Below are 17,170 nucleotides of genomic sequence, written 5' to 3'. Positions count from 1 at the left end.
TAATGCTATGTGTGATTTGCCTTCAAAAAGTCCAATGATTATTACCTTTCACATGGTGATAAGACATTTCAAGGACTGTGGACTTTGTTGCTGGTCAGCTGTACAGGAATCCAAAGCGCTGGTGAATATGCGGCCTGTTATGTCACGTATGACACCAAGGTGTGCCTCTGTTACATTATTGCATGCCAGCCATAATGACACAGTCCATCTGGAATAAAGAACAAAACACCATAAGGAATGACAAAGCCTAATATCTGTTGGCATATTATAAACTTTAATCATTTTAAAGTAACATTGCCCATACTTATGAGAGCTCTGAATATTACAGACATATGCAACTTATGTTTAGTGGAGTTGTTTCCAGCCATTTACAGTCATAGCTGCTGGCTCATTCTTCACATGCTCTTAAACACAGAGCAGATAGTCCACAAACAGTCAGCAGCCAATGGCAAAGGTTCTGTTTATTTCAAAGAGACTGTCTGTTGACTCAGAAGGGCCTCTTTGGATGGAGCAACAACCCATCAATGATTAAACTTGTTTTGGCGAAAACTAAGAATTATAAAGAGAAGAACATTTTCCAGTGTGCATGCTCGTCTTAGAATGTACACAGACAATAGGGCAGGTACCCTGGGGTCTGCGGAGTGCCAGAACAAACAAATCTGGTGTAGACTGGTACTGCATACTCCAATGACATGATAAAATGGGTAGAATCAGTTCAAGGACAGATAGGAGCTATTGCCACACATTTGCTTTCAGAAGCTTTCCATTATACCTCAATTTTTTTTGCACTCATGAAAATATTGTAAAGGAAAACAAACATATCGCTCAAAATCCACAGCTCTCCCCGGCTTTCATTATTACAAGTGAACTGTTAGATGATTTTAACAGACATGGCTTATACTCGGCGGGCTCCCACTCATACCAGTTTTTGTGTCATGCTAATGACTGGATATGGCTCCATGTGTGTGATGTTTGTGTATGTGGGTGGGAATTCATGCGGTAGCCTGTTGTCTTATTCAGATAAAGAGGGATTTGGCTTGGATAGGGAGGAGGGTTAATTAATAACCACCCTCCATTTCTCCCTGACCCCAACTTAGTCACACATGGTCTCAATGATGTCCAGGCACCAGCAGCTTAATGTTCATTAGAAAGTATTGATGGAGTTGTAGCTCACAGCGTGGATATTCCCCCCTCCCAAACCAAAAAAAGAAAAAGAAAAGAAAAAGTCACAGGAAGGAAAAATTCAGCAAGAAGGAACTCAACCTCAGCTGCCAAAGAGAAGGTAAGAATTGTGAGATTGAGAACGAACATATTTCTAATTTACTGGTGACTTATTATTAAGGCTGTGGTGTGGCATTGTTTGAAGGTTTGGTTGAAGTGTGGGCAGCGGGTTTCTGAATTCTTGTGGGTAGCTTTAGACTCAAGGGAAATTACACCTAGTTAATTAAAAATGTGGCTGGTGAGGTCTATAAAAGTCATGTCTCACATGGGAACATATTTTGTCCCTAGCAGCAGAAAGCCCTCTGACACATTTGAGAACTGGTATTAAGATATTGTACGCGATGCTTTCCATCTCCTCAGCTGTCCAGATTTTAATATAAGATTTAATAAGCAGTGCTGTTTGCTAACAGGTGAGGCCTCCATATATGTTCAGTGAAATCAAATTAACAGAGACAATGATCTTGTCATACTAATGACACAGTCTTACATGAATCTGTAACGGGACAGGCAATAACAGAAAGAAAGAACAGACCTCTTTCCATGACTTGGTCTTCCTGCGGCAGTCTGGTCATCTGACCTTCATCCTCCACCTCTCTGTAGGGAAGTACCGAACATCTCTTCCCAGCGTGGGAGAGACCTGTCAGGTGCAATGATGTGGAGACTCCCAAGATGATTTTTAATTCCAGCGGGGCGCAGACGTCTAAGGGACTTGCGTTGCTTCATCTCGGTTGACAAATCACTTTTTCATGCTTGTTACAGAGCTCCCCAAATTCAAAGCGTGTGACTGCTTTCCAGCCCAGTCCAACCTGTGTTTTCTGAGGCGGTGACAGACAACGCTCCTGAATGAATGAGTGGATGGGCCCCGACATCAATGTGGTGGGACCACTGCAGCTCCCACCCAACGATGAATTCTCCATCTTAGAGAGTTCCCACTTTTATGGTAAGTTTACAGAAAGACAAAATCAAAACTGAGCAAGTGACAACATTCTTTGCAATTATAATCAGTACAAGCATGGGGAAATCATCGCTGCATTTAACTTGTACTAGTGTTTAGAACAATAAAACAAGAAACCATATATAAAAGATGGCTGTAGCCACCCTGGCATCACCCATGCATGGGTCTGTGAACTATTTTGAAGCTTGAAATTGTTGCAGGTTTGATTTTAGGAGCTACAAGTGATCAAGTTTGTATGAGAGGAGGGCAGTGCTGAATTCCAGTTCTAACAGTAGAAAGATTAATTGGCAGGCTGCATTGACAGAATCATTGAGTGCAGTTCAAAGACGGGGATCCCTGCTAATTAGTGCTAAGTAACAAGAGAAATAGTAGGATATCACTCAAGCTAAGTTCTAGTAAAGACAACGTTGGAATAAATACACATTAATAGATGAGTCATGCATTCACCATAAAAACCCAGTCTTAGCCTTAACCTTCACCCTACTCTTTAGCACATTTTTAGAACAGAAGTTTCTGTACAGGTTTTTATGTACAGATGAAGGAGCCATGAGCGCAGACAGTACAAACACAACCATGAGTATCAGTGAACTGATTTAACCAAAGCGAAGCTCTCAGCCACTAGTCAGGGTTTCAGCAAGAACTGAATATTAGACCATTTGCAAAGATATAATTTATTGATGATTTATTACTAATTCACAGTGACCTGTAAACAAACAGATACGTTTAATAGTTTGAGGCTACTTTGTGGCATTTTTCTGTCACAATAGTCAGTTATCTGCCAGTGACTAAGGGTCTGTAACAACTCTGAGTGAGTGGCAGCAGAACGCCAATCTTCCACTAACAAGCTGAACGAAATTATTTTTTAAAGTAAAAAGTACACTCTGCACATCTGCTATCGCCTACTTTAGAAATCAGATCTTAATTTTGAATGAAAATATCAACTAACAATAGGTGACTCTCATCCAGCACCTGTAAAGCATTTATGGATGCTCAAATTCCTCCGAACAATTGCATGACCATCTGACCTGTCCACAAATTCAAGCTCACTGAACAGTAGCAGTCAGCTTGTACCTGTGTCCACATCTGGAAATGACTTCTGATATCAGCTGGCTACTTGCAGTGTGAAGAAATGTGACTATGTGGTTAATAAGTAGCTGTGACAACCTTTGCTCTTTCTGGGATTACTCAAGCAAGTGCCAAGTTGCTACAGTAGGTACTGTACTCAGATCTTTTGGGAAAAGCACGCCGATCGAAAGGAAGAAATTGAAGATGACTGTTTTGGTTAATAAAAGGAAAGATAGACTTGAACAGAGCACAGCTGGACAGTGTGGATCAGAGAGCAAAGTTTCAAAATAATCTGTGTGTTTGAGCTCACGGAAATGGCCATGGTCCAGACTAAGTCTTCAAGAGGTCAGTGTTACATTATACTATACTGATATTCTGCTAGTATTAGGTGGTCTGATGGCTTTAAAAGCAAAATTTAACATTTCACAGTCACTTTAGTCAAGAGATGATTGCATTGTGTTGTCTTGTCAATAGTCATCCCTGATAAGTTGTATATGAAGGTTATAAAATTCATCAGTATGTAATAATGAACCAAAAGTACGATCCTGTTAACATTCTTCGACTGGATATCACTTGCAAATGTGTAATTTTGTTCATTGTGCTGTTAAATCTAATTCTAAAGGCCACAATGTCCTCCGTGTAAGCAGGTTGTTAATCATTTATGGGTTTATAGTTTATAGTTATAAGAAAGTAGTTAAACCTTCAACTTTGTTTAACCGTCACGGTTTACAATTCTTGGAAGCAGAGTTTTGATTTTTGGATTTCTATACGACGGTTTATTTGATATTCTTTTCTTGGATTTTAGCTTGTAGCTTTATCTTGATGTATATACTTTTGTATTTTGAGCCTTCATTTCTTCATCCGCTCCCTAACTTATTTAGTTACGTTGTTGCCTCAGTATTTTCTGTTTACTCTCCCGTGCCAGTTCCTCTGTGTCAAATTTATTTATGGTAAATGGCCTTATGTGTCTGTGTTTCTCTCCTTAGGTGTTGTTCCTACTTCCTGTTTTATTGTATTGTATTTTTTTTTTTTTTACAATAGTTGCCTCTTGTATCATGTGTCTGCTTCTACTTCCCTCTCCTGGCTGATTATCTCAATCTGTTCACGTCCCCTGATTGTCCTCCGTGTCTGTGCTTATCTTTTGTCATGTAATCTGTTGGTCGTCCCGGTGTTACTGTCATGTAAGAGTCTACTAATTCTCTATGGTTGGAATTTTTTTTTACCTTGCCTTTAGTAAAGCTAGTTTAAAGGCAGGAGTCAACCGTTGCAAAGCTTTTCTTTTAATATTTTAACACTTTGACACTTTAGCTTTTCAAGGAACTTTATTATTCAAGTAACTTGTTCATATTAAAACTGCAACAACTGTACTGCGTCTCTGATTACATTTGACTAAGATGAAGCCACATGTCATTTCTCTTCTTCTCTTAGATATCCTCACAGATCAAGGCAGCCCTCTCCTGCAGGATCCTGACATCTTACCCTTCACCAGCTATCCCAGCATGCAGTATCAATTCATGGAGCCAACAGTGTCTTCCACTCCATACTATTCCACTCAGAACTACTACCCACAGTATAATGGAGACGAATGGTATTCACACACAGGGATATATGAACTGAGGAAAGGACCCCTCGAGGGCAGCTATGAGGCGGAGATGGAGGAGGGCTCCTCTGTTGTGCCGGCTGTGTGCAAGAGAAGCCGGCACCTGTCACAACCTGGAAGGGTTAAAGGGGAGGAACTGTGTGTTGTATGTGGAGACAAGGCCTCTGGATACCACTATAATGCTCTCACTTGTGAGGGATGTAAAGGTGAGACGTAGAACAGGAAACAGCAGTGTGATCCTTAACTGTAACTGTTACTCTAAATAGCCTGTCTTCTTTACAGTGTAATGATAAGAGCAATTGGTGGAGCTGAAAGACACTAGCAATTTAGGGATTTTCTAAATGTGGTGACTTATCAAGGATGACATGGGTGGGCCTCGTGGGAAATGAAAAACTTTGATAGAATAAAAACAGGGTTGAATACAGTGGAGAATAAAGCAATAAAATCCTTTACTTTAGTGAAAGCACAGACATCCTAAAAAATAATACGTAACCAGGGTGACATCATCAGTTGGTAAATGGTAAAATGGTAAATGGCCTGTATTTGTATAGGGCTTTACTAGTCCCCAAGGACCCCAAAGCGCTTTACACATCCAGTCATCCACCCATTCACACACACATTCACACACTGGTGATGGCAAGCTACATTGTAGCCACAGCCACCCTGGGTCGCACTGACAGAGGCGTTGGTCCGCGATGTCCTGTTACAAAGGCCCAAGCAGAGCAATTTCAATGTCATGGCCTCGGTGACTCAAACCGGATGTCATGAGTAAGGGGTGGGAACTGATGGAATCTGCATACTCATATGGGAGCGACCTGGTAATGAAAAGGTTGGCTTATCCTAAAGCATATTGTGGTTGATTAATCTTCTATTGAAATTGAGACCATAAACTAATGATAAAATTACCAGCTTTTCAATACAGTCATGTTTCTTATTGTACCTGGAGGAGTTGCCCCTGCTAGCCATTAGAAAGAAGTAAAGGTACTTCTGCAGTGGCTTCACAATGCTTTAGTGCAGGGGTGTCAAACATAAGAACAGCAACACGAACAAGAATATCTCCACTTTAAAAAAATCTTTTACAATGTTTTCATCTAAGACTGACTGTGTCTAGGATGCAACTGCATAATAACGAGCTGAATGACATTTGCCCCAAATTCCAACATCATGTTATTGTGTTTAGCTGTTGACTTTAAGGGGTCTAACCATGATGACGATGTGTTTAAATCTACAGTTCAAACAAATGGAGAAGAGAAAACATGCTTTTACAATCTTGTTAATTCCAGATGTCTTCAACAGTTTGAAATGCCTGTGTAAGCGGCTCCAATGCTGGACCTGATACCTTACTCAGTTCCTGTAAAAACTGTTTTTTAAATCTGTTATCCTTTACAGCTGCTGTACACTGAGAACAAAATACCATTTATTTCGTACATCCATAGGGACAGGAGGTTAACTACGCAATCATACACTGAAGGGTTTGAAGCTGATTTTAAGGTAACAAAAAACAATCAAATTAGGCAATCTTACAGTAAGAGCAAGGACTTTACAACTCTTTTTGTCCCTTTTACAAATCATTAACTTGGGGATGAACTGCTGAAGGCCACCACTCTGCTGTCACCATGTCTTTATGACGCTGTTGATTTGGTGTGGATCCTGCCAAACAACAGGGTGAAACGATATAAGTGTAATTCCACACTGTGAAGTGGGACAATGCCAGGAGTGTGGCTGCTGACCTGTCCTGCCATTTGACTGAGAATAGGCTCAGGTCTACCTGGTACTGCCACCAGATTGGGTTCCTTCTCAGCTTTCGGCTGTACAATGCACGAGCAACCTGAGCTCAGTTACTCTACTGCATGCCATTGTGCTTAATGATGTCAGAATGTCTGCTAACTGTTCCACGGTTATTCTGAGCGTGTGTGTGAGTGTGTGTGAGTGCATGTCAGTACTCCGGGTATAACTTATTAGTGTGGTGTTTGGATTAAACCCAGTTGGGTTCAATATACAACTAAATTAGAACAGTTAGTGAAGCAGTAACTCGAGTTTTTTCCGAGTATAATAACACTATCATTTATAGAAAGCTGGAATCTGGAGCTGATCCTTTATTTACTTTCTAAGTACCAATACCACAAAAAAACAAAACAAAAGTATTCAGCATAAGCAAAAGTAATGACACACACATTATGGCATTAACATTTATGTTTAAAATAACATAACTTATGTCACGACCTGATACAGAAGCTGTAACATAACTTTTATTTTTTTCATTTTTGCCAGTCAGAGTAACAAACGCCACAGCATTCGTCTCTCCATTCACTTCAGTTCATCTCAGTTCAGTTGCGTTCTACTTGTATAGCGCCAAATCACTACAACAACAAAGTGCTTTAAATTGCAATACAGAGAAAACTCTGACAATCAGAAGACCTCCTCTGAGCAAGAGCTTGGTGACAGTGGGAAGGAAAATTTTCCTTTTAACAGTAAGAAACTTCCGGGAGAACCAAGCTCAGCGAGGGACAGCCATCTGACAAGACTGGTTGGGGATAAGGGGAGGGAGACAGGACAAAAGACGCACTGTGGAAGAGAGCCAGAGATTAATAACTCACACAATTTATCGATGCAGATTATGGAAGCTTTGTTTCTGCCAGTGGAAAAAAAATGCCAGTCAGAACTTGTTGGGTTAATCAAGAATCTGAGTTAGGTATGTCAAAATTCTGAACAAACTCTAAGTTATGAGATAATTACCTGAAATTTTCAGTCATGGATGATTTTTTTCTCCTGTAATTTAAACGAGCTTCCAAGATTTCTAATAGCTCTTAGTTAAAATACATTTTTTGCCTTTATCTAGCCTCTCCTTTCTTTCCGTGAGTTGCTAAATGTTCACAGTCTAAATGACACTGTAAAGGATTAAGATAACACAAAAATAACTTTAAGGAATGATCATTGTTTAACCAGCTCTTTTTTGGGCTTATGTTTTATAAAGGTAGATTCTGAACATTCAGTTCAACTGATATAGTGCAAATTTACAACATCCATCACCTCAAGGAACTTTATATTACAATGATGATAACGATATTAAAAAAACCCCCAACAATTACATGACGCCCTATGAGCAAGCACTTGGTGACAGTGGGAAGGAAAAACTTCCTTTTTAATAGGAAAAAAAAAGCTCTCCAGCACAACCAGGCTTAGACAGGTGCATTGATCCACCACGACCTTTCAGGGTGAGGTTGGGGGTTTAGGAACGTTGTGTCAAATTCCCTAAAAATCCAGTGATTAACTGGCAAACACTCATGTGCGCATTAAAGATCATAACATATCGGCGTCCCTTGTTGTTAATACATTTTTATTTTTACCACGTTCAGGTTTCTTCAGACGGAGCATCACCAAAAACGCTGTGTACAAATGCAAGAGTGGCGGAAACTGTGAGATGGACATGTACATGCGCCGGAAATGCCAGGAGTGCCGGCTGAGAAAGTGCAAGGAGATGGGCATGCTGGCAGAATGTGAGTATCGCTGCATTCGAGGATGCTGAAACAGGGATTATTTTTTTAAAGAGCGTTAACGTGTTCCCACAGTAACATCTACTTATTATGATTAAGAGAGACTGCTAAATATAAGTGTACATTTTCCATTCTGACATGGGCTGTTGGATTTTAATGGGGGATTACATGTCAGTACATATCACACAGTACAAACATCTGTTTATCTGTTTAAGCTGCATTAAAAAAATAAGAACATGACACATTTGCTAAAGTGATTTTTGCCTTAAGTTGATGTTTCTCAGTTGTCTCTATAGTTTCAAATGCTGAGCTTACCTCAAACTGAAGGCAAAATCTGTAAATAGGAGCACCCACTTTTCTGAAACTGGGTATTGGAGGATTATTGGGGTCTATTATAGAGCTGTCAGCTGAAAAGAGAAGAATGAGAGGCTGGACTCCTGTTGCTCATAAATAGTACAGAGAAGATGTGATGAATAATGCAGGGTGAAAGTCATTCACGACTCTCTATCTGCTGCCTCAACAAGAGACTAGTGAGTTAGATTTTTGATCAAAATGTGAGAAGACAGATGGTTACTGAGAACGCTTCTCTTCTCAGCACTATCTTAAGTGTAAACTTATTATGCAATTGATCAGAGAAATCTAAAGTAGAGGCAGTTGCAGTGTTTTGGGGAAGGAATAAGGTAGAAAAGGAATCACATTTAGTAGAGTGCAGTTCACATTATGATGTGATGTTAAAATAGTAAACAGCAAGAGTTGCAGTAATCTGCCTGCTTGTTGCACATAGATAGTAATTAGTTTGACCAAAGCCATCATAGATGAAAATAAACATTCAGCACTGCCGCTGCATTAAAAACCTGCAAGGTATTTAACACGCAAAGTGAATCCTTCGTCGCTACTGACAGGCCTGCTGACAGAGATCCAGTGTAAATCTAAAAGGCTGCGGAAGAACACCAAGGCCTCCCCAGGACAGTCGACTGGGGATGAGACGGAGGGGCCAGAGAATGTCGACAACAAGCAGGTCACCTCCACCACCAGACTGTCAAAGGTAACCTCAACATCTGCAGATGTCCTCAGAGCTCGCTGATGCTCTCAAACAGGCACAGAAGACGTCAATGATGGGCTGTTTTTGATTTTCTCTTTAAATCCAGGAAAAAGTTGAACTCACCAAAGAGCAGCAGGCACTCATGAAACTCATCGTGGATGCTTATAACAAACATCAGATTCCTCAAGATTTTGCTAAAAAGCTGGTACGAAACAGAAATATTGATATTAAATAACCAGGCGAACAGTGCTGATAAAAACTGGCTGCTGGGAATGCAGCTAAGAAAATAAAACCTGTATGCACAGACATCAGACAAGCAGCACCAGCTTGTTGGGTGAAATAATGTTTGCATGACTACATGCCGCCGAGACTGTTTTATTCGTTTGCTTTGTGGAGTTTTTGCTGTTTGCTCCCTCTTCCCTCTGATCTGTTTTTCCCGCTGTTTTTTCCTCAAGCTACAAGAACAGTACAGCGCAGATGAAAACTTTCTTCTACTGACAGAAGTGGCAACAAGTCAAGTTCAAGTTTTGGTGGAGTTTACAAAAAGTATTCCAGGTAATTCTTTTTTCTTTTTACCAATCCTGTGGAGCACACTGCAGTGTTATCTTAAGGTCATGGACAGAGGCATGACAGATGCTGGGAGAGTACGTAAAGTAAAAACACAATATCTTGCCTGTTGTAATGACAAGTGTTATGACTGTCATAGGGTTTCTGTCTCTGGATCACGAAGATCAGATTGCTCTGCTGAAGGGTTCAGCTGTGGAAGCCACATATCTGCGCTCAGCTCAGGTTTTCAGCAAAAAGATGCCCACTGGATACGCGCAACTTTTAGAGGAGAGGATACGGAAGAGTGGTGAGTCTACAGCAGCACCTATAAATGTGTTGGTGCAGATATTCAGCAGTTATAGCAGATGCAGGTTTTTATGTGTGCAGCTCTTGCTTCATGACCTTCAGCAGTCTTGGTCTTCTGCAGCCAAGCAGCTAAGTCTTTCAGGTCCTTGATTAATATTTGATCTGTGTCGGTTACGTATGCTGACCTGTTGATCTCTGGCTGGGTATAGATTACGCATGAGCACACACCTTCACTGGCTATTGTTTCACTCCGTTCGGCGCTACATGTGCATCCATGCTTGCAGATTAAAGGAGAGGGGCTTTTCTGGGATTGATTTATTACAGCGCATGAGTTTCTTCTGCTGTTTTAATCCAAACCTATAGATTTTTGCTCACGTCCCCTGTGTTGTCTCCTTTAAAAGAAAAAATCATTTATATTAATGTGGGGTGTCATTATGTCAACCAGGTTGGACAGTTAGACAGACAGCAGCGGTGATGGCAGGCGTGTGTGCGCATCACTGGGTCCCTCAGTGCTGCTGTGGTGTGAATAGTGCCTATAAGAGATATTCACAGTAAAGGCCAGTCTGGGAGAATAAGTGGTCAAAGCTGTCTGAGGAGGCCATTGTTTCTTATCAAAACATCAGAAGTGCTATTGTCCACTTCTCTCCCTCTGAGCCCCGCTGGCATTTCTGAAAGCTCGATAATGTGCCCGAGCAGACAGGCACCCTCTGCTAGCTGAAGAGCTTTAATATCAGGAAATGCTGCCAACGTGCAAGAGCATACTAAACAAAAACTTTTTTTTTTTTTCTTTTTTTTTTTTTTTTTGGCCTGTCCCGTTTGGCTCTTTTGCCATCAGAATTGTTGTCTAAAGGCAAAGAAAGATGCCCAACGGATTTACTTTACCAAACTGACCATCCCATAAACAAAAACTTTTAAATAATATAGAGAGTAGTTTGAAATATGTATATGAAATATGTTTATTCATATAGGCTGGAGCCTATCCCAGCTACCATAGGGCAAGAGGCGGGGCACACTGTGGACAGGTCACCAATCTGACACAGGGCTAGGATAAGGATAAGATCTATGATTAACTGCAAATAATTGTGTCGTAATTTCTGATGGCTTCACATACTGAATACAATTCACTCATAAAAAACTCTTTCTTCGCTCTCTCCTTTGCCTCGCTTCTCTCACACCTTCATCCACCTCCTCCCCACTCTTCTCACCACAATGCAGCAGAGCACATCCACCTCAGACCCTGTATATGTGTTTTTGATTTAACTTTGAGAGACTCCAGTCTTTGATCATATTAGCTGTAAAAGCTTAAAACTGAATGTATTTTACATGAAAAACTTTACAGCATCTTTTAAATAAATAAAATGAATAGTATAATACAACGTTATAGATTATCCTGGTCAAAGTACAGGCTGTTACATAAAACAGGCCGTCTCTGTGCATCTTAAAACTATAAAACCTCGCCAGCTTTCAGCAGCATCGACAATCCTTTATTATCCATCAAGTTAGTGCACAGACTAACATTGTCTGCATAGAGCTGCAGATCAAAGACTTTTTATTATTAATTTGGGAAGGTCAGTTTACTGTGTTTAGAGCACTTCCAGTCAGTATAAACATGTTTATTGGCTCTTCCACAACATGAACAACAACAACAACAGAAATTGAATTACTCTAAGTAATTAAACCAAAGCTTAAGAGATGGCTTCTTACTTTGAGGACTTGTTTATTTACTATTCACTGACTTTATATATAAAACTTTCTATTTTATTAGAAAAAAATATGTTGCTTTCTTTTTCTGCAGGTATATCACAAGACTTCATTACACCCATATTCAACTTTTACAAAAGCATCAGCGAACTCCACTTGGCACAGGAGGAACAAGCTCTCCTTACTGCCGTAACCATCCTGACACCAGGTGAGCCCCCCCAAAAATAGTGTTAACGGCATTGACGGCATTGTTTCCTAAAGTAATATTTGATTCAAATTTTGATTTCTGTGAAGATGATGATCACTATCCACTCTATTCCTCTCCAGATCGGCCTTATGTCAAAGATCAGCAGGCTGTTGAGAGACTTCAGGAGCCCATGCTGGATGTGCTGAGGAAGCTGTGCGCCCTGCAGCATCCGCAGGAGCCGCAGTACTTCGCTCGTCTCCTGGGCCGTCTGACAGAGCTGAGAACGCTCAACCACTTCCACGCGGAGATGCTCACATCCTGGAGAACGGATGACCACAAATTTACCCCGCTGCTCTGTGAGATCTGGGATGTGCAGTGACGGGCCAGGACGAGAGAAGAAGGCGGTAACACAGGGGTGATAATGTGGACATTAACTTACAAGACAACATCATAGCTCAAACATACAGTCCTTTCCCAGCCTCTGTTGTGAAGCCATGACATTGGCATTAGTCATGTAGTGATTGGTTTAGAGTGCTGCTTGTGCCTTTCTCATGGATTACTCTATTATTTTTAACCATTCACAGACAAAGAGGCTCCTGTTCAAATATTGTGATTTGGCCAACCTTTTTTTTTTTTTACTGTGTATATCATGCAAAACTTTGATTAGTCAAACAAGTACAAACACTGGAAAGCCACGGTGTGCTCCTAAGAAGTGGAAGGCTTAGATTAAGTGTGATAATGGGTGAATCCTACGATCTGCCTGAATAAATATTTTCAAGAAAAAAAGGGTTTACCTGGAAATAGTTTTTATAATAGTTAGTCACAACATCTGGGATGCAGTTATTCAATAAAGAGTAAGCAAAACCAAAAAAAAAAAAACATTGTCACCTTTTCTGCTTGATCATATTTGTATAATCTTTCACTTTTACATCTTCCAGAAACATTGACTTTTTATTCCTTATTTATGCCTGTAGGTAGCCATCTGGCCAAACAAAGGCGTCTCAATTAGAGGGCCGTGACTGAGGGATTTTTTTTTTTTTTTGCATGTTTTAACCAATTTTCTAATTGCCAATAAAGATTATTTAAGATAAATGTTTGGCTCTTTTTCTCTTTCTGGTGGTAATGGTGCTGTGAATTAGAAGCTTTAAGAGCTTAAGTAGAAATGGCAACATTTAGGGATTCATGTTTGGAAAGAGATTTATCAGATGTTGAGTCCCGTGTTATAATATGTTATAAAAATCCTTAATTAAATGGTAAATGGCCTGTATTTGTATAGGGCTTAATCCCTAAGGACCCAAAAGCACTATACACTACATTCAGTCATCCACACACTGGTGATGGCAAGCTACATTGTAGCCACAGCTGCCCTGGGGCACAATGACAGAGGCGAGGCTGCCGGACACTGGTGCCACCGGGCCCTCTGACCACCACCACAAGTGTCTTGGTGAAGGACACGACGATGGAAACTGTCGGAGCCGGGTCTCGAACCGGCAACCTTCCGATTACAAGACGAAATGCCAACTCTTGAGCCAATATCGCCCCGTGTCTAATCTCTAGGTTTATCTTAGGTTTATTTTCATCCACAAACCAGCATTTGTTTGATTTAGAAGAAAAAAAAAGAACATATGTAAAACTCATTTAAGGAAATTTATTTATCATTTTCCCAAAATGCACACAAATCATTTAATCAGATCTTTCTACAAATAAAAGTTAAATAACTTTAACATGGTGCAACTCTAAGTCTACATTTTGTAGTACATAAATTCGAATAAACTTTACATCATTTACAACGTTTTTTTTTGTCATGCAATGTTCACTTTTTTAAAATGAAAATTCTCAGATAGTTGTATCTGTGCACCTAAACCCAAACTGTATCACAGATTTTCTAAGAGAACATTGCACTTAGCTGTATCATAGCACCATCTGGTGGCAACAAATGTTACCTTTTGGAATAACACTGTTTAATAAAAACAAACAAAATGTTACAAAAAGAAAGAGAGAGAGGAATCTGTTAAACTATGCTGACCACAGTTTAAATATTCTACCTGACTCATTGACGTGGAGATAAACTGCAGGCTGGGAACAAAAAACAGCTACAACCTTAAGACATTTATAGGTGACCTCTGTCCTCCTGGCTGGTGGCAGGTGTTTCTGTATCTGGATAAACCATGAAGCCTGAGAACGTGGTGTACCTGCCCTGGTTGCTGTAAACAGCAAAGCGCTCATCCTGTTGACTGTACAGCCACACGCTGTCGCCCCTGCTGAGAGACAGCAACAAACTCTGACTCTGCATTTCCCTTCTCTTTGATGTGTCATCATCAAACACCATCGCCTGCACCTCACCCTTCCCGGTCATCAGCTTCACTGAAACAGCCCTACGAGGGTGTTTCCCCACAGTGAAGGCGAAGAAGTAGACCCCTGGGAAGTGGCAGGTGAAGCGGCCAGAGGTTTTGTTGAAATGGCCCCCTATGTTGACATATTCTACATCAAAGGTGATTGGTGGCTTTTCTTGTGTCCAGCTGCTGTGACCCATGAGGGTTGATGTCCGTGCTACTGAGAAGGCAGACCGCGGCTGCTCTCTCTGGCCTCTGACCTGAGGTGGACAGTTTGGGTAGGGTAGAGCAGGTGTAGACAAGTGGTTGCTGATGTAGCTGGTTGCCATGGCATCAGGATAGACCAGGTAACCTGAGAAGGTGATGTAAGGCCCAGCGTTGCTGTACAAAGCATACTGGGGGCTAGGCTGCAAGCGCAACCACACTATGTCCATTTTCTTCAAACCAATCATAAGACTTTGGCTCTGAACTTTTCTCCCTTTCTTGCGGAAGTCGTCATAAGCTATAGCCTGCACCTCCTCTCCGTTCTTCACCAGGATGACAGAAAGCATTTTTTTGGGAAATTTCCCCACAGAGAAGGAGAAATAGTAAGCCCCGGGGATGCGACAGCGGAAGTGGCCAGTGTCTGGATTGAAATCCCGTCCGATGTTGACCACGAGCCTGTTGAAGGTCACTGCCTTCTGCTTGCCTCCCACCACGCTACTGGTTTGCGTGGCAGAGAAAGCAGAGAGGAGACCTGTTGGCGCGGGAGGAGCATAAAGGGGAGAAGCTGCTCCAAAGCAGTTGATGAGGAGGAACAAACATAGCACGTAGCAGTGTGTGCTCCACTGATCTGAAAACAAGACAGAAATACCTGTGAAATTACATAATGAGATATCAGTCACTCAAAGCACAGGTACGTATATACCTGTGGTGTATATATTGTTTCTGTTGGAGGGAACCAATGAATTTCACCTTTAAGATATCATGCTAACCAAGTTATAGCTTCATATTACATATTATTATAAATTTTGGTTACATTTTAAATCCAAATCACTTTCTTTAAGTTTTCTAAGGGCTCTATGAGTGCTTCTCTAAGATACCTAGACTAAAAATCAGTGTTTAACTGAACTGCTCACAGCACATATCTATATCCATCAGGTAAAGCTTTAAAGGTCACTTAAAACCAAAAGGCTGGCAGCAAAGTGAAGTACACTTCATTTAGGCCTGGGAAGTATGGCTGCTCTCTGTTAACATAAATCTTTCTACTTGAATTAAGCCCTCGGTGTGAGCAGCAGCCCCTGTAATATGGCTGGTATTGTCTGTTCTCTCTGTGCACTGACGGAAGGGCTGCATTAGGTGCTGGTTCATCTGTTCCTCTGTGTCTTGAACAATGGAAAATTTCAAATGGCTGTGGAGGTGAAGCAGAACAAAATGCTAAAAGAATGAGAGCAAAACAATTTAGGAAACGTCATTTTATAAGTGCACAGGTTGACATAAATCAGCTATTATTATTACCATATTATCATGAATATAAAAAAAATGTTTTTTACAAGCATAACTTATTAAATTTTACCGTCACACACATTTGTGAGCACAAACCTACACAGACAGAAATTTATGATCCTAAAATTTCTAATCCTTAACAAAATCTAATACTGTGTACGTACATGCATAAAAAATACATTTTAAATACTACAAGGTCAGATCTGTCTGATGATAGTTAAATATCTGAGCACGAGCTGTCTTAACCAAATCCAAAAACTCTTGCTATCTAGTTGAAATTAAGTTTTCAAAACCTAATTTTAACCATTTAAAACAATCTTGCATTTGTTGCATTATTTAAAGTAAGTACTTACATTTATATAGCAGTAACACAGAGTGTAAATACATACAAAATACATAAACTAAGTCACAGAAATACATTTATGACAAACGGCATAATAAAAAAAAGAACTCACACTCATTCAAACACAGTGCTTGCATTAAAACGTAATCTATCCGTAAGAGACATAAAAACGCACCTGTGGAGCTACAATGGGGCAGAAACCGCATGGTGAAAGTTGTTGCACTGCTAATGTCCACATTATAGGCCTGACACCCAAAGGGGAAAAGCTTTTGTCCATTCGGATATGAGAGGAGGAGGAGGAGCTCCAAACCCCCTCCAATATATTCTTCTTATTCATCCATGAGACAAAAAATATCCCAAAATTCAACAGGACTCTGCAGGTTTATTGGACCTTGGAGATGTTCAGTCTAAGAAATGCGCTGAGTTGTCTAACACTGGGAAAGACAACATCAGGCACTGTGGTAACCTCTGAACAACTTCTGCTTCAGGAACAAGCACAGCTGGGAAGCACATGTAGAAAAAAAGGTGTTGCCAAATGACAAAAAAACAGCCATGTTGATTTTAATAGTAACTATTCTACTACAGCTTCTGCAGTGCAAAAAATACTGATGCTGCCAGTGCTACCCCTCAGCCTCCTAGTAGATGCACATGGTATACATTTGAAAATCCAGGTGACTTCCTTCTTGAGACACACGCACTAATCTGCTTCTGTCCCCTCCAATATGAACATGCATGCTGACTTTTGAACTGTGGTGCTGATAACAAGGCAGTTGGTCACTGCTCACTTTATTACATGATGATTATTGTTTATGAGTTTGATAAAGTAATTTTTATTTCTCATTTTTATTAGCCCGAACTGATTTCTGGGTCAAAGTAAGATGTCAACCGTCCA

At 40.5% G+C, this 17,170-nt stretch overlaps 2 protein-coding genes across 2 annotated transcripts; one reads left to right on the top strand and one right to left on the bottom strand.

The window, feature by feature from the left end:
• Positions 1-1,092: 1,092 nt before the first annotated feature.
• On the top strand, positions 1,093-13,182 carry nr1h4 (nuclear receptor subfamily 1, group H, member 4). Its single transcript, XM_085359099.1, has 10 exons — positions 1,093-1,282; positions 1,981-2,161; positions 4,670-5,047; positions 8,198-8,338; positions 9,238-9,380; positions 9,484-9,582; positions 9,833-9,932; positions 10,084-10,230; positions 12,025-12,138; positions 12,258-13,182. Exons 2-10 carry the CDS (start codon positions 2,065-2,067, stop codon positions 12,494-12,496), a joined length of 1,458 nt encoding a protein of 485 aa, XP_085215225.1. The 5' UTR covers positions 1,093-1,282; positions 1,981-2,064; the 3' UTR covers positions 12,497-13,182.
• Positions 13,183-14,227: 1,045 nt separating this feature from the next.
• Positions 14,228-16,484, bottom strand: c1qtnf13 (C1q and TNF related 13). The gene is made up of 2 exons (XM_085357314.1): positions 16,454-16,484; positions 14,228-15,282 (listed from the first exon to the last, which is right to left on the bottom strand). Exons 1-2 carry the CDS (start codon positions 16,482-16,484, stop codon positions 14,228-14,230), a joined length of 1,086 nt encoding a protein of 361 aa, XP_085213440.1.
• Between the last annotated feature and the right edge of the window lie 686 nt (positions 16,485-17,170).

The sequence above is a fragment of the Diplotaxodon limnothrissa genome, linkage group LG7 (assembly GCF_057381915.1).
Source record: "Diplotaxodon limnothrissa isolate DT_005_m linkage group LG7, D_limnothrissa_male_GT1.1, whole genome shotgun sequence".
Lineage (NCBI taxonomy): Eukaryota > Metazoa > Chordata > Actinopteri > Cichliformes > Cichlidae > Diplotaxodon > Diplotaxodon limnothrissa.
Note: the sequence above shows the minus strand (reverse complement) of the source record. Positions and strands in the feature narration are given on the sequence as shown.

Coding starts and splice junctions, on each gene's coding strand:
- c1qtnf13 (XM_085357314.1), bottom strand. CDS start 16,484: ATGCGGTTTCTGCCCCATTGTAGCTCCACAG. Junction 15,283..16,453: donor GCCCCATTGTAGCTCCACAG/GTGCGTTTTTAT, acceptor TCTTGTTTTCAG/ATCAGTGGAGCACACACTGC.
- nr1h4 (XM_085359099.1), top strand. CDS start 2,065: ATGAATGAGTGGATGGGCCCCGACATCAATGTGGTGGGACCACTGCAG. Junction 5,048..8,197: donor CACTTGTGAGGGATGTAAAG/GTGAGACGTAGA, acceptor TACCACGTTCAG/GTTTCTTCAGACGGAGCATC. Junction 12,139..12,257: donor CGTAACCATCCTGACACCAG/GTGAGCCCCCCC, acceptor ATTCCTCTCCAG/ATCGGCCTTATGTCAAAGAT.